We start from the raw sequence: 13,478 nt of genomic DNA on the forward strand, positions 1-13,478 counted from the left end.
TATCTCTGCTTATATTGAACAAAAACTGATACTTTTTTATGGAACTTGTTCAAAAAACTGTTCAGCAACTAATGGTCCGATTTTCAATGTTAAAACATGAAACATTCGTGAAATTTTCCGATCTTTTCAAAAACAATATTTTCATTTTTTTTTAAATCAAGACTAACATTTCAAAAAGGCGTAATATTGAATGTTTGGCCCTTTTGAAATGTAAGTATTGATTTGAAAATGTTGAAAATATTGTTTTCGGATAGATCGGAATTCATAATTTCACGAATGTTTCATAATTTAACATTGTAAATCGGACCATTAGTTGCTGAGATATCGACGTTAGAAAATGGTGCGTTGTTTGGGTGAGACTTAGAAAACATCAATTTTCCTGTTTTTTAACCTTTGCATGGCAATATCTCAGCAACTAAAGGTCACATCAACAAACTTCAAAAGTGCAAAATATAGAGAATTTTCTAAGCTTTTCAAAAATATTTTTTCCAAAAGTGGGCAAACCGTTTTTTGTGCACTAATTTAAAAAAAATGGAAAACCGCGACTATTTTCAAAAAAGTTACCTAAAAATGGCTATAACTTGAAAACGGTGCACATTATGAAATTTTCACTAAAGTACTTATTGATTGCAAATTTGATTTTACATCGAACAATGAAGTTGAAAAATTTTTGCGACCGATATTTCAAATTTTTGAAAAAAAAGCAGTATTGATTCGAAAATTCATAACTTGATCAAAGATTTTTTGCACAACCTGGGAATTTCTGAAAAGTTGGCATTTTATGTCCCCTAAAACACATTAAAAAAAATTAAAAATAGTGTTTTTTGCAAATCATGTTTTAGTGACAAAAAGTTAAATAAAAAATCACCAATTTTTTTCAACCTTGTATCATTTTTTTTACTGTAGTCCTTATCCATACCTACAACCAATGCTTGAAAAGGGATCGATCACTGAACGGGATTGCTCGATATTCGATAGAACTTTCTGTCAGCGATCATTTCCCAAAACGATATTTGATCGCTGACACACAACGCCTATCATGACCGTCATTGCTTGGCGACGGTCGGTGAACGTAAACACGAAGACGAAACGAACGAAAAATGAGCACCACTCAAGCAGCCGCCTGAACGAGACAACGTGCTCTTTCTCTTTCTCTCGTTTTTGTCTCTCTCTTCCTAGTGTATGCTGCGTGGTGACAGAAATCATATGATTGCTATCATTGGAGAGATGATCGGAATCTCGGTAGAATGTCAAACGACCGCTCTCTAGGCGATTTTCTCCTGGAGGGAAGTCAATGATTGTGTGAGTGACTTTGCGTAGCACTCATTCCTTTGTGTGTGAAACGAACGAAAGCAGAATGTAGAAATCAGGTTGTCGTGGTGAAGACGATTGGAGTGCTCTGTCAGCTATCACAAAAAAAAGTCGAAATTTCGCAAGCCCTGCCTACAACTTTGCCGAAGACACCAAATCGATCAAAAAATTCCTTCAAAAGATACAGATTTTTGAATTTTCATAAATCATTTTTGTATGGACAGCTGCCAAATTTGTATGGAAATTTTTATGGACAAACTAATGATGCAAAATGGCTTCTTTGGGCATACCGAAGGCACCAAAAAAGTTTCAGCCGGATTAAAAAATACAAAAATTAAAATTCAACAAAAGATCGATTTCGTAGAGAACTGCTCATGGACAACTTGATGAAGCATGTTTTAAGGCATAAGGAATGGACGACCAATGTTTATTTTTTTTTTAAGGTTGCGAAATGTCCTGCATAGAAAAAAAATTCTTCATAAAAATTTATTTTTAAGTGAAAAAAGTGCAATTGAGAACTTTCCATTGACATTGCTACTCTTCAAACAGATTCTTGATCTTCCGTTCCTCGATAGTAGCTTAAATATGGAATTCCTAAAAAAAAATGGAGAGTCGAATGCGTTATGAAAACGTGAAAAGGTGACCTTAATCGATAAAATTTCGCACAATTTTGAAACATAAAAGTTTAACAAGATTGATCAAACGTCAACATACCTATCACATGTTTTGCAATAACAAAACACACAACCCACAAGAAGAACATCGTTTTATTATATCAGAGAGTCGGTGCGCGTTATCTCGCAATGACTCCGGAGACCCAGGTAAGTAGAGTAGAGTAGTAGCCAACAACCTTCGATAAGTGGCCGACGGCGCGGCGGTCGGTCGGTGGTCAAAACAAACATCGTGCCGTGGGCGTCACGTTTCGGTCATTTGATGTGATCGTTTTACGATAGCGGTCCAGTCACATCCACAACACCGATACAAGTTATGTGTCAACTTGTATTGGTGTTTATGGAAATTGCTCATAATTGCGACGCAAATTTAGATTGTTTGTTTGTTCTGTTTTCGGACAATTTCGAGCAATACACCATCGATAAATATTTACCTTAACTGATATCGAAAATTGGCGAATTTATCCAAGAGATAGCATAACCTTAGAAGGAAGGAATGTTTGTGCAAAATTTTGCTTGAGATAAGAGATAATTTCAACCTCAGAAGAAGCGGCTATCTTCAGTTCAATCCCTAATACAATAGAGGCTGAAATTGCCCTCTCCTGATAAGCCAATGTGGCCAATCTAGGAGATAAACATGAAAGGCGAAACCCAACCGAACCAGCAAACGGTAGTACTGTGTGCGTGTACTCATGATGAGGAATGATAATGAACCTCTAATTCATGCTGAAGGTTTGCTGAAGTAGATTGGGTCAAATATCTTTAAGATTATGTTACGACATTTGTCATCCCTCAAAACAAACAATCCAACTACGAAACAATAGTTTCGAGTGGTTCCAGTCATGTTTTTCCACAGTTTCAATTCTTCCCCGAACTTGTAAATTGTTATCAATTTATAAAAACGACCATAACCAACATTGTAGCAATACCTCACCCCCAAGTGGTCGAAGTATATTTTCCTGATTGTTTCTGAATCACCCAGATAGTACCTACAGTAAGTAATTCGTTCAACTTTTCCTCCCTCCTCCGTACGGCTTATGGCTGTCGTCGGGCAATCAATACGGGTAGTTGGGGAAAAGATAAAGCTTCTCGAAGGTCGTCGATAGATTTTACTCGCGCGAAGTGATGATTCATCACTGTGATTGAATCACGAATCTGCGCTTAAATTGTGGCAAAATTAGCAAACATTCTTGGACATTCCGCGCGCCAAAACAGTCCCATTGGCCATCGTTTTAGTTATTTGCATGTCCCAGAACAGCAGCGCGCTAGGGATATTGATATTGCGGTACGCATAAAAAACAACGACCGCCACTACAACCATCAGAATGACGCAGCGCGTTCGCTGAATAGAATATAAACAGAAGAAAAAAGCAGCTCGCGTAAAGTGCGAAAAACTAGATTCATAAACAACCTTAACTTACATTATTACTATACCGACTACTACACTGAGTGTGTACACACAGCAAGGGTCGTTTTCCCCAATGGTACTCTCGGTTAGCAGTGTGGTATTAGTTTAGTATGGCTGGATCAGGTTCAGGGGTTGATAATGTTTACTAGCGAAGCGATTGAGTGGATATTTATGGGCAGAAAAAGCAAGGAAGTACAAATTGCTCATTTTGTATTCTTTTATTTTTGTCACATTGTCATGTGATGTCAGTTTAATTCTGTCAGAGAGTAATATCAAGAATAATATACAACATCTAACTTCAAATGTTTGAGTAATTCTACCTTTACTTGCCTGATCAATTGACTAATCACTTCAAAATAAGCATCTTTCGTTTCCCACTTAGAGCTGAATTGTATGGGTGTAATGTGCCTAAATCTTGAATATGAGCTGGAAGACTTCCATCATTGCCATGATTTTTAGTTAAAAGATATATCGCTATCAATATTTTGAAATAAAAATCCTTCAACAAGTTGTTCAGATTAGTACCCTACATATGTTGATACATTTTGGTAACAATTAGCCCATTTCTTGTAAAGTTATGGAAATATAGAACGTCAATGATTGTACCACAAAGACATATATTTCTGGAGATTTTTTTTTTGAAAAGGTCAAATTAACCAAATTTCCTGTTTTTAGCTTTTTGGGTGTTTTTGAAACCGCCTTGAGTCAGGGGTACACCCAAAAAGCGAAAACTTAAAATTTGGTTTATTGGACATTTTCAAAAAAAAAAAACTCCAGATTTTTTTAAACACGTTTGATTTAGATAAAAAAAATCCAAGAAGGCAACTACCGGCACATGCTGTTATATTTTGGAACAAAAATTCGTTAATTTGAAGTCAATGAAGAGCATTTTAGAGTGACGATCAATTTTCTTCGAAAAATTATTAACGGCTCCACCTTAAACATAAACTCGAGCATCCCAAGCCAACCCGAGCAGCCGGAAATAACAAGGGAATAACAATTTTTGATATTTGAAAAAACTAGACCAATAACATTATATGTTGTTTATAACCAGATTTGTTATTCGTCGTTATGACGTTTTTGTTATTTGATTGTTATTGAAATAACAGACTAATAACATTTTCGGTTATTCTTCGAACAAATTTTTGTTATTTCTTTTTTGTTATTTTAACAACTAATCCGTTCATCCCAATAACAGTTCTGGAGTGGAGGTATTCTTCCATAGCAAAAAATGTTTTTCCAATGTTGTTTTGGCTTACAACCAATAACAAATTTTGTTATGAGCATGAGCATGAGCATGAGCATGGTTGACTGCCAATGAGCTGCTACTCCGTTATTGACAGATCAGCTGAAGTTAAACAATGAATCAAAAATGATCAGTGGGAGCCAACCATCCGTTCACTGTTTAACCCCTGAAGACCCGACTTTATTAGTCAATACCGGCGCCCTCCCAAGAAGCCTGCAGTTCAACGAAAGGGAGGAATATTAGTCCGATAGTTGAAGTTGCAGACTCACCAAGCACATAGTTTTTCGCTATATACTTGTTGATACCGCTTGAGACCGTTGAATCCACAGCATCTCCTTCAAGCATCACGTGATTATTTTTTTTGTTGGGTTAGTGGGATAAGGTATTAGCTTTTCGATGCCTCCCGAGCTACGACGCTATGGGGAGGACTTTCATAACAGACCCGTCGGCGAGCCTTCCGAGCAACGATGCTATGGGAAGGTCTTTCTAATTAGCACACCAAAACACTCGCGCACAGGTATTTAAATACTGAATAAATGTAATTTTTCATCACGATTACCCAGACGACATTGATGATAAAGGAAGGACTTTTCTACAGTCATTTACAGTAATACTTAAACTTATTTTAATGCAACAATTCACACGACGTCGTGCCTCCCGATCAACGATGATGTAGGAAGGACTTGAGCAAGCCAATCAGGATGAAACACGAAATAAAATTCTTTTCTTTTCACACACAATGCCACATAATTGACCGCGCGTCACCACCCAACTAATTGAACTGATTTTCTTCTGCTTGTGGGCAAGCCAATCAGGATGAAACACGAAATAAAATTCTTTTCTTTTCACACACAATGCCACATAATTGACCGCGCGTCACCACCCTACTAATTGAACTCACCAATAACAAATTTTGTTATGATAACATAAACTGTTATTCGTTTTCGTTTTACGGAGCAAGGTGGGGGACGCGGCCTCAAGTCAATCCAAGTCCGGTTTCTTGTGGAAAAAAGGGTAGAGGCCGAACTAGTATTGCATACAAAATGAACACCACCGGAAGATATAGGGGATCGGGAGGGGGAAGGTGAAAGAAAATTAGTGTAGATGTGAGAAGTAAGAACTTGGATGACTTGAGCAGTTACGGTAATCTAAGTTTAACACTGAATAAAAGAAATCTGAAATTATGATCCAAAGTAAATTATGAGTTAATTAAATAAGAAAATGTAACTAATCGCAGATTTATACAAAGAAAACCTATGATGTATTTCAAGTTTGAAGGAAATTAAAAAAAAAATACTGGAAAACAAAAGATGAAAACTAACTTGTCTAGGGAATATAAATCTTGAGCACTTTTTTCTGGGCCCCGTCTTGTCGCGTCCGTCAGTTGTCTTGTCGTACATTACAGCTAGAAGCAGATCTGCTAATGAAATAGTACACTCCGACCAGTTCAACTGATCATTTAAGTCCAATTATTCATTTACGGAAAACTAATTAACTTGAATCAACAACCTAAACTAAACTGTCTTAAAGTAACTTGAATCTCAAATCCCCGAAATTTTAATTGCAAAGCCAAACATTCCTTCACCTTGTTTTTAAACCTGACTTACGAAACTATTGGCACTACGCCCCCCGGGGCATGGCCTTCCTCTAACGTGGGATTTCTGCTCCAGCACCTCTGACGAGACAGGAGAAACCGGGACCGACGTTTTACTTCACCATCCGATAGAAGCTCAGTGGATAAGGCGGGAATCGAACCCGCGTCTCATAGCATCATCGGGATCGGCAGCCGAAGCCGCTACCCCTGCGCCACGAGACCCACCACTTTTTTAAACCTGACTTGCCGCTTCCAAAACCAATAACCAATAAATGAACAGTTCATACTTTACAAGTTGAATACTCTTCATCAAGAAGACTATTTTGTGCCTTCCATTTCATTAGGGCACAGAAGCTCTGCAAACAAGAGTGTATCCCTATCATACCTAATATAAACTGTGATTTGAGTGAAAGAGATGAACTCCTGTTCACAAAACCCTTGTGTCCCTTTGAAATGTTAGGCTCCATTTGATCGTCGAAACTCCAGTAAATCCTCGATTCGCAACATTGGTCGATACAACCATAATCCATACCACCAAAAATTAGTTCAACAGATTAACGAAATTTGTCTGATATCATTCCATTATTGATTGATCGAGACTCTATAGATGTTTTGACAATTCCGAATGGTTAGTACACAGTAAAAAAAAACATGGTAAAATTACATCTAAAAAGGGGTACATCTTTTATGTCAGAAAAAAGCTTTAATTTTACCTCTAATAATGTGTAAATTTACATCTGGCAGACGCTAGAAAAAAAAAATATCTGTAATCCTTAAAAAATATCAAACTGGCGATAGTTATATCTAGCTTACTAAGTCCGCGCCCCAACCCGCACGGCCAACTCGCCGCTGTGAAAACTTGATGATCAAAGCCGATGTACCTCTATGTTCACAGTAAAAAATAATGTAAATTTGGAAGCTGTAATTTTGGAAGGTTGAATATTACCTCTTTTACGATGTAATTTTACCTCAATTTAGACTGAAAAAGTGGCATTACACCAGAAAAATGGTAAAATTACACATTTCCAGAGGTAAAATTACACCTTTTTTCTGACATAAAAGATGTACCCCTTCCCAGATGTAATATTACCATGATTTTTTTTTTCTGTGTACCGTATATGCAGTAAATACAGTATACAATGTACGGAACACATAGAGGTACATTGGCTTTGATCGTCTGGTTTTCACAGCGGCGAGTTGGCCGTGTGGGTTGGGGCGCGGACTTAGTAAGCTAGATATAACTATCGCCGGATTGATATTTTTTTTATTTTTTTTAGGATTACAGATATTTTTTCCTAGCGTCTGCCAGATGTAAATTTACACATTATTAGAGGTAAAATTAAAGCTTTTTTCTGACATAAAAGATGTACCCCTTTTTAGATGTAATTTTACCATGTTTTTTTTTTTACTGTGTATATCACTTAAATTGTAATCAGAGATTCTGATAGCATCACTTAACTCGTTTACACAGAACTGTCGGCCGGAATTATTAAACAATCTAAAGTTACAAAAAAAAACTAGCTATTCTGAGTGCCTTGCAAAAAACTTATTTATTAAAATACCAGATCCTAACCTAACATCATTAAGATAAGAAAAAAATAAATTATTTAATATAATCCCACAATGCCTAGAAGAGACCTCTCTTACTGTTGTGCGTAAGCGTTGCTTTGCTTTATGAATTTCTACCTAAGCTAACGATGTATCAAAAAGATTTAAACCTGTTCCTATACTAGATTTTATAAACAAGAATATTGAGATGCAAATAAAAAAATCAATTTCTTGCAATTTTATTTACTACAAAAGTTGTGATTTCTATCAAGACAAGTATATAAATATAAAATAAATGTGTGATATATATCAACTTCGGAAACCATCTTTGCAAATAGCCCAGGAACGACGGCAACGTGTGGCTCCATCTCCAGGGGTTATGATAACATAAACTGTTATTAAACCCTTATGCAAAAATGGATTTTTCAAGAAGATTCCATAATACCTTCTGTTATTTTAAAACAGTATTTGTTATTGAAATGGCATGAATTTTGTTATTACCGTCTGCCCGGGAAGTGCATTTTCTATACGATTTTTAGTATGGGTTAAATCACTCTTTTCAGTTCAAATCAAATCAAATTATTATCCTACAGCATTGCCTTGGCGTTCTCGATTGCGAGATTCCTACTCGAAACTAGGTGTCCGAAGGCTTGATTGTTGAGGCAATTGCAAACCTCTTTTTACACCTTAGCTTCCATCCACCCCGGGATTCGAACTGACGACCTTTGGATTGTTAGTCCAACGGCCTACAAGCGACTCCACCGAGGCAGGACCCAGGGAGACGACTCCTGCACCTGACCTGGACTGAGCTAACGACCTAACCACTAGGTTAGACCGGGACCAACATTTACTTCCTTGTCCGACGGAAGGCGTGATCAGACAAATCTCGTCTCAAAATTTGCCACCGGGACCTTCTGGGATCAAACCCAGGACGACTGGTGAGAGGCAACCACGCTTACCCCTACACCACGGTCCCTCTTTTCAGTTATGGCATTTATTTTTTTGTTGGCTAATTTTGCGATTAATGTTGATCTTGCGAACATTTCGGTATGCAGTCCAGATTCGAATATGTAAAGTTTGATTATTCGAAGGTTTGTCTGGTTTGTAGGGTTTGTATGTTTGTATGTATGCTCGAAAATCAATAAGAACACAACGAAAAAATAATTGTTTGTGATTCGTATATCCGAAGTGCAAAATTGTAATCAACATTTTCTGATCAAGCACGATCAGAGGAAATATACTCATTTTAATTAAGCGATCGTGTTTGAATGATGCTGGATAATAGAAAGCGCAGTTCTCTCAGATTTCGGTCATTCGATTTTTTTTGTATTATTTAATCCGACTGAAACTTTTTTGGTGCCTTCAATATTCCCAAAGAAGCCATTTTGCATCATTAGTTTGTCCATATAATTTTCCATACAAATTTGGCAGCTGGCCATACAAAAACGATGTATGAAAATTCAAAAATTTGTATCTTTTGAAGGATTTTTTTGGATCTATTTGGTGTCTTTGGCAAAGTTGTAGGTAAGGATATAGACTACAAAAAAAGATACACGGTAAAAAAATTGTGATTTTTTATTTAACCTTTTGTCACTAAAACTTGATTTGCAAAAAAACACTATTTTTTTATATGTTTTAGAGGACATTAAATGCCAACTTTTCAGAAATTTCCAGGTTGTGCAAAAAATCTTTGACCGAGTTATGAATTTTTCAACCAATACTGATTTTTTCAAAAAATCGAAATATTGGTCGCAAAAAATTTTCAACTTCATTTTTCGATGTAAAATCAAATTTGCAATCAAAAAGTACTGTAGGTTCAAGTTAATGCCATTTTTAGGTAACTTTTTTTGAAAGTAGTGTCAGTTTTTCATTTTTTTTTAATTAGTCCACATGTTTGCCCACTTTTGAAAAATATATTTCTGTAAAGCTGAGAAAATTCTCAATATTTTGCTTTTTTGAACCCTATTGATACGACCCTTAGTTGCTGAGATTTTACCATGCAAGTGTTTAAAAACAGGAAAATTGATTTTTTTCTAAGTCTCATCCGAACAACCCACCGTTTTCTAATGTCTATATCTCAGCAGCTAATGGTCCGATTTATGTTAATGTTAAAATATATGAAACATTCATAAATTTTTCCGATGTTTTCGAAAAAAATATTTTCAAAATTTTTAAACCAAGAATGATATTTCAAAAGGGCGTAATATTGAAAACTTGGAGGGTACGTTCATCTATCGATAGTTAACAGAAATCCCAAGTTTGGTGCTAATTGGACCATCCCTCTATTTTTGGCACCGTCCTCTTTATTGACGATTTTCTAAAAAACTTTTCTTTAATTTAATCATAACTTTGCAAAATTCAGTTTTGACCAACTCCTTATATTTTTATTTGTTTATTTTATCGCCCTCGTGTTCCTCGGACAAAAAGCGCAAAATCAAACTTTTTTCAGTAAAATCGCTGTATCTCGCCAATAGTTCATTTTATTTTGAGGTCTACATTTATTATTAAGTAAAATTGTCCGAGGAACACGATGGCGATAAAATAAAACAAATAAAAATATAAGGAATTGGTCAAAACTGAATTTTAATGCTCAAAACGTTAAAATATAATATTAGTGGGCATTAAAGGGTTAAAATATTATTTTTGTCGAATTCCTTGGACAATTTTCTATAAAATGCAACATGTAGAAAGTCTTTTGCTCAAGTATTTGCAATGTAATGATTAAAAAAAAAGTTTTTAGAAAATCGTCAAAAAAGAGGGCGGTGCCAAAAATAGAGGGATGGTCCAATCCGTTTGGTCCAAATCGGTGAAGGTCGAGTCCAAAAGTGTACTCAGTTGACCTGGAATGATCCATATACAGATTTTCGAAAATTCACGTACCATTTTTGTATGGACAGTTGCCAAAGTTGTTAGAAGCCTTATACGGGCAAATTAAAGGCACAAAATTGTATTTTTTGGACATAACAAACTTTTAAGTGATTAAATGCAGACAAACTCTTACTTGGTCTACTGCATTCTTCTTCGATTTAAGGGATACAATGCGATTACACTGTTTTAATATTAAGAGTCGACTTACACTTAACCCCTCCTGGTCAATATCAGATGCAGTCTTGTAATTTTACCACCCCCTTCTCCAACAACAAGGGACAGACAAAGATTATTGACGAAAATAGGAGGGTCAGGTTTGGGTGGGTGTTCCTCTCTTACATCCAACTAGAACAACCGTAGTGTACAAACACAAAGACTTTGCTTCTTACCTCGCTTGACGGCATCCTCGTAGCTGATGCAGCACGGCTTCGAATCCTTTGCTCCCATTTTTTTTTGTTGCTCTTCTTCTTTTTGGTCTTGGAGGTAGCTTTTTCTTCCCACTAGATGTCCTTGCCGTCTGAAGACGCGTTCTTCTTCTCCGCGTTGAACTTGTTGTTGTTCTTCGTGAAAAAACACACACACACAGTTCAGCAGGTCTCCAGCTCCATTCACGGGGATGTCCTCCTCGGCGAGTGGTATTTCTGCTGAGTCACTACGTCACTATTGCTGCTGCTCTTCGGGTGCAGCTCACCATGTTCGTATCATCTTTTACATCTGTTCAGGACCGCGCACAGTTTAGTTACTTTGTGTGACACACTACAGCGAGATATATTAGTTGGTGTGTAGTGTGTTTTATTAGCTGGTCGCGGCGTCGAAGCACAACAACAACACGGTGACGCAAGTGGCACCCATTATTATCATCACTATATTAGTTTGTGAAGTTTTTCATGTTTGTTTGCTTTTTCTTCTTGTCTTCCTGTCTGGAGAATAAGATATCGACACTTTGTTTAGCAGAGTTTGCAATCACCGCCACCCATTGAGGTTTCCGTTACGGGGTTGTGTTGTTCCCTGGCCGCGATTTCGCGATTAATGTGGTCAGTTCTGAGGTTGATTTATATATTTGCACTAGAGACTGGGATTAACATGACAATGTCATGGAAAACGTACATTTGATACCCAAAACACAAAAAATATGTTACTTTAGTGAAAATCCAAAATTAACAAAAATTACTTACAGGTAGAGGGTGACGAGCGGGAATTCCCGGGAAATTGAGCATTTTTGGACCTCTCGATTCCCGAAAAATTCGGTCGAGCCTCCCGGGAAATTTTATACTTATAAATATCAAAGCAAAATTATATAAACTCATCAGAATATTATTTAAAAACTCTAAATTGATTAGAACATTGGAAGTTCGATGTTCGATGTCCAAATTAGAATAAACCAATGCTTCTCTGATCTTCTTATTCAGAAAGTTTTAACTTATCAAAATACCAACAACTATAATTGAGAGAAGCCAAAAAAATTGTACCTCAAAATTTATCTTGAAGCATACTTAGGAGTTGCACTCCAGAAATGAATTCTAAAGTTTTTTTAAAATTATATTGATTTATTATTTATAAGGAGGAAAAGCTGTTTCAAAATAAGTTCAATTTCCATATCCTCTCTCGAGCATTGCAATCCAAATCATCTTTTTTTTTAATTCTAAGCCCCTAGGGTGATTTCGATGTAATTAAATGTCACTTAATTGATTGAAAAGAAACAATATTATTAAATTTCCTTTTAAATTATTGCCACTATTGGCATAGAAAAGGGTCCAAATTCAACCAAATTCAACTCTCGATTCCCGGGAAATTGAAAATCTCGAGAATCGTCACCCTCTAGGGACCATCCATAAACTACGTGGACACTTTAGGAGGGGGGGGCAGATTCCCAAAAAAGTGTCCACGTGGTTTATGGATGGTCCCCTACTTACAGTTGAGCATAAAATTAATCTACTACACTTTTCTGTAGGCATTTGTACACTCGATTAGAAACATTTCTCAAAAGATTATTCATCAAAACAATGATTTTTGGGAAAGAGGGTATGCAATTCAATCAGAAAATTTCTAAAACTTTAAAAAAAACTTAATAATTTTTGACCTGGGTGATGAATAGAGAGAATGCGTAACGTGATTTTCGAATGATCCCACTTTGTTTAGATCTACAAAGTGTTCAAGCACAAGCATGGCTTTTTTCTTATTGGTAAATGAGTTGTTTTTAAATTAGTAGTATGTATTTTACTTTGTCTAGTTTTTGACATTTTTTGCTAGAAATTTGTCGCGTTTCGATCGGTTAGAAGAGATTTTTCTTTTTTACGGGTGACGAAGAACTGCAGCGAGAGCGTCAATCTTCGAAGTCGCAGATAAATTCCCATGCTGATTTTGGAATCATGCAGCTCTTCTTGGTCCAGCGAAAAAACATCGCTAATTCTACCGAAGCTGATCCAACAAGCAGAGAAGATTATCACTAAACCAGGGTTTCAAACGGAATCAAACAATAAAGACAGTTTTTTGATGGATACAACCGCATCAACTCTATAAACAACTTCCATTAATAATTAGCAAAAAAATGACGATCTCGCCTTCAACTTTCTTAAGATTTCTTGACTCAAAGCCCTCAAAAGCCACACATTTTTCATTGTAGCAAAAAAAAAACAATTTTTAATGATCAATAACAATACTCTATACTTTTGGTGAACAGTAAAATGGTTCCACTTTGACAGTTAAAAATTGAGGCCGTTGCGAACTATTCTAGCACCCAGTTTTTGACAAAGAACTTCAAAAATTTTTAACGAAGCGGAAAGGTTACGTGACGAATTTGCCCTTCTATTGATGAACGCTGGTTGGTTGAAC

The 13,478-nt window shown here is 36.3% G+C and overlaps 1 protein-coding gene across 10 annotated transcripts in view; it reads right to left on the minus strand.

Annotated features, from left to right (window-relative positions):
• LOC6043452 (ubiquitin carboxyl-terminal hydrolase 32) overlaps positions 1-13,478 on the minus strand; it is a 53,902-nt gene that overhangs the window by 30,993 nt on the left and 9,431 nt on the right. For all 10 annotated transcript variants that reach the window (XM_038258980.1, XM_038258979.1, XM_038258983.1 and 7 more), the window contains exon 2: positions 11,036-11,566. In XM_038258980.1, coding sequence (XP_038114908.1) covers positions 11,036-11,093 — 58 coding nt within the window. In that variant the 5' untranslated portion in view covers positions 11,094-11,566. The remainder of the gene's footprint in view (positions 1-11,035; positions 11,567-13,478) is intronic.

Source organism: Culex quinquefasciatus, chromosome 3 (assembly GCF_015732765.1).
Source record: "Culex quinquefasciatus strain JHB chromosome 3, VPISU_Cqui_1.0_pri_paternal, whole genome shotgun sequence".
Taxonomy (NCBI): Eukaryota; Metazoa; Arthropoda; class Insecta; order Diptera; family Culicidae; genus Culex; species Culex quinquefasciatus.